This window comes from Dermatophagoides pteronyssinus, unplaced genomic scaffold, assembly GCF_027571235.1.
Source record: "Dermatophagoides pteronyssinus isolate colony J.1.1.1.1 unplaced genomic scaffold, Derpt_VIB-CSIC_2022.12 sq0045, whole genome shotgun sequence".
NCBI lineage: Eukaryota > Metazoa > Arthropoda > Arachnida > Sarcoptiformes > Pyroglyphidae > Dermatophagoides > Dermatophagoides pteronyssinus.
The window spans coordinates 183,084-190,318 of record NW_027461568.1 but is presented as its reverse complement, the minus strand read 5'-3'; the positions used below and the strand labels follow the sequence as shown (position 1 = coordinate 190,318).

Genomic DNA, 7,235 nt, shown 5'->3' with positions numbered 1-7,235 from the left:
AAATGATAATAAAATGTTTGTCCTAATTTTTTTTTTTTGGGTGTTTTTGATAGAAGAAAAAACATTGAAAAAAATGCCAGAAAAAAACAACAAACATTCAAATCGGGAGAAATGAAAATTGTATCAAGAATCGCGATTGTTGAAAATGAATAATCGATTGTGGTATCGATTGCTAGAATCGATTGTTTGGAATCGATTGTGACATCGATTATTCGAACAATTTGTTTCAATTGAATTTAGATATGCTCATTATTACGAAATGATGATGATGATGATGATTTCAAACAGAAAAAAAACATCATTAGCAAAATAAGGAAAATTAATTAATTTCAACAACAACAACAACAACAAAATTGTTCATTAAGATTTTTAGTTAATTAATTCAATTATGCTTATCTTATCAATGAATTTCATTTCATTTCATTTCTTTTTTACGCTTGATTTAATGTTTTTCATCGGAAAATAAAACGACATAACCTGATTCTATTTTGGCAGGAAAGCAAAAAAAATTTCCTTTTTTTTCTGAATTTCAAGATTCAAGGATTTCCACAAAAAAAAACATCATCATCATCGATATCATCAGCATTTCAACAACAACAACAACAACAAACAAACTCAACTCTTTCATTGATTCTGTTGTTGTTGTTTTTTGTTTGGGTGCACCTTTTGCAATCCACCTGAAATCAAATCGTTTTCAAATTGATTTTTTCAACAAAAAAAAAGAAAATCAAATCAATCAAATTTGATTGAAATGAAATGAAATGATTATCATTCATTTTTTAAAACGATTCAAAAAAAAACATTGATAACATCATCATTCATTCATGTGAAAGGAAATCAATGTTTGTAAAATATAAACAAGTAAATATTGAAAATACTTTTTGACAAATGACAAATTAATAGCTAATAATAATAATAATTTATGGAAATTTTCTTTCTAACTAAACTAACTAAACCATATATGTTTTGATTGACAAACAAAGCACATGCACACACACACACACACACACCTTGAAAAGATATCATCATTTAAATTTTCCCATTTGCACCCATTTATAATTAATATTTTTTATTTATAATATATAAAATCAATCAAATCATAATCATAATCATAATGTTTTTTTTATAATATGAAATGGATGGACGATTATGATATAATAATAATCGATTGTCGGGTAAACAGTTTACCGACAATCGATTATTTTATCGACAACATTATTCACTATTTGATTCTACTAAATTAGATTATCATCAGAGTTTTTATTATTATAGCTTCTGACTCGAATAATCTTCTGTAGTTTTTTCGCCGACTTTACTTTAGTTCAGTTATCATCAACATCATTATAATTACTATGATTGGTCTGTGGATGATCATTATAGAAACACTAAAATTACAAAAAAAAACAACAAGATTCGACTTTTTGACGCCAAAAAATTATCAACAAAAAAACTTGAAGTAAGATTCAAGAATAACGAAGATGTTCTTCTCTACCATAGACAGTACAGAAAAAGATAGACAGATTTTTTTCATTTTGACAAAAAACAAGTTGCCGCCGACGCGGCTTGTCCATCTAAAATCATCATCGACAACATCGACAAACTTCGATTTTATCAACTTTTTTTTTGTTGAAATTAATCAAAACGTTGTCGTCGTCGTAGTTACTGTTTACCAAATTAGGAATATTATGACCAAAAAAAGCATAATCGGGCGACAGCGGTCAATCAGCTTTGTTCCTAATTTATTTTATTAACTTGATGAATTTTGATTCAATCATCATCATCATCATACTGATTATCATCATCATCATCATCATCATCATCAATTTAGTTAAAATAAACTAAATTTAATTTAATTTAATAAAAAAAATTTGATTACAAACAAGTAATTCAATCAATCAACGAAGGAAAAAAAAAAATCAAGTAAATTGATACAGCGGAAAAACTTCGAAAACTCGAAAATCAAATTCAATTTCCATGCGTGTTTAGTGTTCAACAAGTAATGTTTTTTGATACGCAAAACCAAATGAATAAATTATTTGTTTGTTTGTTTGTGTTTAATGATCTGGGAGCCATCATCATCATTATCATCATTGGTGATGGCAAATGAAAAGAAACGAAAAAGCAAGAAAAAAACAAATTTTATTCACTTTGATGATGGCAGAACTGAGCAGTTTATTCAGTAGCAAATGATTTCTTTTTTTTATGATGCTAATAAAATTTAATTCTTTCCTCTTTCCCCTTGCCATTCGTTTGGCTGAATCTTCTTTTCATTTTATTTGCAGAAAAAAAAACAAAATTTCATTTTTTTTCCAGCGTTGAAGAAATCAAAAACCAAAAACAAAAACTTTGAATTAATAAATAAAAAAATGTTGAATTTTATTTCAGAGTTATCCTTGAAGAGCAAAAAGTAAAACGTAAAAGATTTTTTCTGCAAAATCATCATTCATTCATCATTCATTGTCATCAATCAATCGATCAAATCAATCGATTTAAAATCCATGATCAATGACAAAAATGATTGAAAAACAAAAGCGAAAAAAACCAAAACTTTTGACAAACAAAAAACTGACCTTAATCTTCTCCTTGTTGTTTTTGTTGTTTGTTGTTGTTGTTTGTTGTTGTTGTTGTTTGTTGCTGTTTGTTTCCTGAATTTGCATTTTGATGCATTCAATTGTTGGTTTTTTTTCTGTTTAATCATCGATCCATCTATCAATCAATCAATCAACGTTTATCATTATTTTCTTGTTGCATTTTAGCTGCTTGTGCTTGTCTTTCTTGTTCATTCAGTTCTTTAATTGCTTGTAATTCTTTTTTCAATTTCATACGACGATTTTGGAACCAAATTTTTATCTGTCGTTCAGTCAAACATAATGCATGTGCCATTTCAATACGTCGTCTACGTGTTAAATAATGATTTGTATGAAATTCTTTTTCCAATTCCAGTGTTTGATATCGGGTATATGTTTGTCGGCCACGTCGCCTTAACCCTGTAGCACCGGCTAATCCTAAATCCGAAAAGCCAAAAAACCAGAAAAAAAACAAAAAACAAAAAAAAAAAATTATAAATTTCAAAAAGCAAAAAAAACTTTGAAAAATTGAACAATTAAGTGCGCAAGCGCAATTCATTTTTTTCTCGATTTTGCTACATTATAGTGCCAGAAAATTACAAAAATAAAACACACATACTTTCAGCATGCTACTACCCACTATCTACGATTTGACAAAATCTTTTATATAGAACATATCTCGAAACAAACAAACAACGCCCTGTAAAAAAAACGGGCGAAAAAAATCCAATCAATTCAATTTCACCAACCCGAAAATCGATTGATCGAAAAAATATTGAATTTTTGCATAGAATTTTCATTTATTTTAGAAATATTGTAGCAAAATGTAAAGAAATTTAAATGTTTTTCTTTCCAGAATATAAGTATCCATCCAGTAAAAAAAATAAAGTAAAGAGCAAGCAAGAAATGATCATAAAAAAATTGATGATGATGATGATGATGATCATATTTAAACTATCAAAATGAAGAAAATAAAAAATGTTTGAACCCCAATTGAAACATTATTTTACGATGTTATTTTATTATCATCATCATCATGATGATGATCATGGAGAGAGAGAGAGAGAGGAAAAATGAACTTTTTTTTCTTTACTTCAACGTTAAATAAGAATCCAAAAGTAAGTTTTTTTTTCTCCGGTTTAATCATCCAAATAAGAATGATGAAAGTGAATGATTTTCTTTCATTGGAAAATGTCACGTTTTTGAAACAGCGAAAAAAAATGTAACTTGATTTGAACACAATGTATATCATCATCATCATTGAATGATCCACGAAAGAATCTTCGAATATTTTCATCAACGAATTTTCGCGGGGAAAAAAATTGTAAGGAATAACCAAAATGAAATTACCGAATTGAATCAAGATCGGGAATCAATCAAGATTTTTACGATCTTTTTTATTTTATTTTCTACTTTTGATGCTTGACTGACTGACTGATCAACTTGAAAACTAAAAAAAAACTAAAATTCGTAACAAACAAGCAAGAAAAAAGATTTTCTGTTCGTTTTATGATGATGATAAACATCGATAAAACGACGATAACGATGACGACGACAATTCATCCGAATCATTTTAAACATTGCTGTGGATGTCGAACAACAACAACAATAACGATAACAACGATAATGACAATGACAAAGACCTTTTTCATCGTTGTTTTAATCATCATCATCCCCATCATTATCATCAAGGGTTGAATAAATTTAATTGAAAAACAAAAAAAATAAAACATTCAAGTCGGCTTGTTGATTGACAATCATCATTATCATTGTCAAATTATCATCACATCATTAATTGACAGGTAGAAAATGTTGATGATCATCATCAAGGTAAAATTGTAATTAAAGAACATGCAAACAAACAAAATAAAGGTAATTTTATTCAGGTAAAAAATGTTGTTAACCGAAAAAACTAAATACTAACCTGCAATAGCCATCCATGGATAAAATGTATTCGGTCCAGGACCAATACCACCAACCGAATTCATTGCATTCGCATTGCAACATGCAGCCGACCATGCATCAGTTACAGCTGAACGTTGACATGCAGCTGCTGCAGCAGCCGCATCAAACGATGAACGCATTGCCATCGCATCCATACTCGAATTTGACATTAATCCACCAGCACCACTATTTCCACCCATATTTACACCATTATTTTGATTACCATTTCCACTACCAACACCAATAATATTATTACCAATCAAACTATTATGATTTGATTGTGTTGATGTTGATGATGATGATGATGGACGTAATGATTGTTGCCAAACATTGGCTATTTGTTGATGATGATGATTATGATTGAGATTATTATGGTGATGATGCGAAGATAGATGATTATTCTGATGATGATTCGAATGAGTATTCTGATGATGATGACTATGTGAATTATGATGATCAGATGCGGAAGATGATTTATATGAATTATTCGTATTATCATTCTTATTATTCGTTGCTGATAGCGGTGGTGAATCGATTGATTTAAATGCGGCTGCTGCTGCAGCAGCTATTGCTGCATTATCAGTTGCATATAATTTACATGCAGCATCAACATAATTATTTGTTGCTGTTGCTGTTGTTGTTGTAATTAGATCATGATTTGTAAGTAAAATATTATTATTATTATTATTTATGGATTGACCATTTTGTTGTTGTTGTTGTTGTTGTCTGGAACTTGCGTTATTCGTAATCGCTGATGATGATGTTGGATATGATCCGGTTGTTGATGATCCGGATGATGTTGATGATGATGAACCGGATGATGAACCGGTTGCTGCAACAGCGGCTGCAGCAGCAGCCGCTGTTGGCATTAATGATAATGCAGCTGATTGTGAAAAACTACGATATGCAGCTTGATGTGCTTCAGCTGCTGCTGCTGCATTATAAAAACCATTTGCCGCAGCAGCGGCTGCGGCTGTTGTTGATGAATGATCAAAATAAGCTGTGTTCATCATTTTTTCTGTCGGTTGTTTGTTTGTTTTTTTGTCCATAGAATAATGATGAATTTGAGAGATGATGAAGAAGATCAAAACAAACACACACACGCAAAATACACAAAAAAAACACACAAAATCAAGCAACCAAACACAAAACACACAGGTAAAAGAAAAAACACTTAAAACAAACAATATCAAATACGAATGCAGGTTTTTGGGGCCCGAATATTATTTTAATTATCCGTCAGTTGAAAAATTTGGTCGTAAAAAAAATTCTGAATGAATATTGAGGTTCCAAAAATGCTGATTATGATTATGATGATGAGAATCTAAGAGAGATACTTTGTTGTTGTTGTCGTTATTATTATTGCTGTTTGATTATATCATCATCATCATCATCATCGTTTGATGTGAATTTGAGGCCTAACCGAACAGAAAAAAAACAACAAAACAAAACAAAAAGAGAAAAAAAATGATTGCATAAAAACATAATAATCTTTTCTCGTTTTTTACCATTAGATTTTCGGTTTGAACAACAAACTTTCGTGAAGAAGGAAAACAATGTTATGTAATGTTTGCTTCAGCCAGTCAAAAAAGGTCATCAAATTGAAATTTTTATGACCATTTTCTGTTTGTTTCAAATAGTGGTCGATTATTCGGTGGTTGGTTGATGGTTTGATTATTTTCCAAATGACCAAAAAATGTTATCTCTCTCAGTGTCTCTCTCTGTGTTAAAATTCAAACAAAGATGATTATGATGATTATGATGATGATGAGGCTTTTAAACAAAAAAGAATCGATAATAAAATTAACGATAAATAAAAAAAAACGCATAAAGTTTATGACTGGGAAAAATATTTTCGTCAATCAAAAAAAAAAAACAAATTTCATAAAGTTTCTTGCTTCCTTCTTTTTCGGTAATTAATTAATTATGAATTTTTTCAATGCAGCAAAGAAATCAAAAGTCAAAAATCAGAAAAACTCTCATTCAACCGAAAAAATATTTAACCATTTAGCACACCGAGAGGGAGAAACATTGAATTATCAATTTGTTGTTGTTGTTTGTTTGCTGTTTGTAATTTGTAATTATGATGACGACAATATTCATAATAATAATTGTAAATGATAATTGTTAATGATATTTGATGATGATCGTCATCATCATAATCATAACTTTCAATGGCTACAAAAATTTTTCTTCTTCAATGAAAAAATATTCAAAGTTTCAACATTCACTATTCAGAAATGTTTGAATAAAAATGATGATTATGATGATGATGATGATGGTAAGCAAAATGGTACTTTGGTTGCTTCAAACATTTTGAATCCAACAAAAATGATCGTCTACCGCCACCACCACCAACGCCACTACATCAGGTTTTATTGAATGGATGTTTGTCTTTTTGTTTTCAATCTTTTTTCAATTCAAGGGGAAAAAAATGATTCTCATTTCAAATCTTCGATGATCCGTAGTGGTGGTAATAATGGTGGTGGTGGTAGTTTTCGAGAGAAAAAAAAATATCTATATCCTTCTGCATTGCAGCAACTGCATACACCCAACCAAAATCAATAACTTTATATATGAATTGTTCCCACAACAACAATGAATGACATCAATAGATGTTCGAGGTTATGGACATTATCATCATCATCATCATCGAAAATGGTATGTACCGAAAATGTCTTTGAAGAATTCAAACACAAACAAACAAAGTGCAAAACAAAGAAA

At 29.7% G+C, this 7,235-nt stretch overlaps 1 protein-coding gene across 1 annotated transcript; it reads right to left on the bottom strand.

Annotated features, from left to right (window-relative positions):
• Positions 1-2,569: 2,569 nt before the first annotated feature.
• LOC113796347 (uncharacterized) lies at positions 2,570-6,407 on the bottom strand. The gene is made up of 3 exons (XM_075824027.1): positions 6,020-6,407; positions 4,492-5,929; positions 2,570-3,005 (listed from the first exon to the last, which is right to left on the bottom strand). Exons 2-3 carry the CDS (start codon positions 5,558-5,560, stop codon positions 2,722-2,724), a joined length of 1,353 nt encoding a protein of 450 aa, XP_075680142.1. The 5' UTR covers positions 5,561-5,929; positions 6,020-6,407; the 3' UTR covers positions 2,570-2,721.
• Between the last annotated feature and the right edge of the window lie 828 nt (positions 6,408-7,235).

What these genes read in the sequence shown, in the direction of transcription:
- LOC113796347 (XM_075824027.1), bottom strand. Translation starts at nt 5,560, where the DNA reads ATGGACAAAAAAACAAACAAACAACCGACAGAAAAAATGATGAACACA. An exon ending in TCCATGGATGGCTATTGCAG is followed by an intron (nt 3,006 to 4,491) that starts GTTAGTATTTAG and finishes TTTCGGATTTAG; the next exon opens with GATTAGCCGGTGCTACAGGG.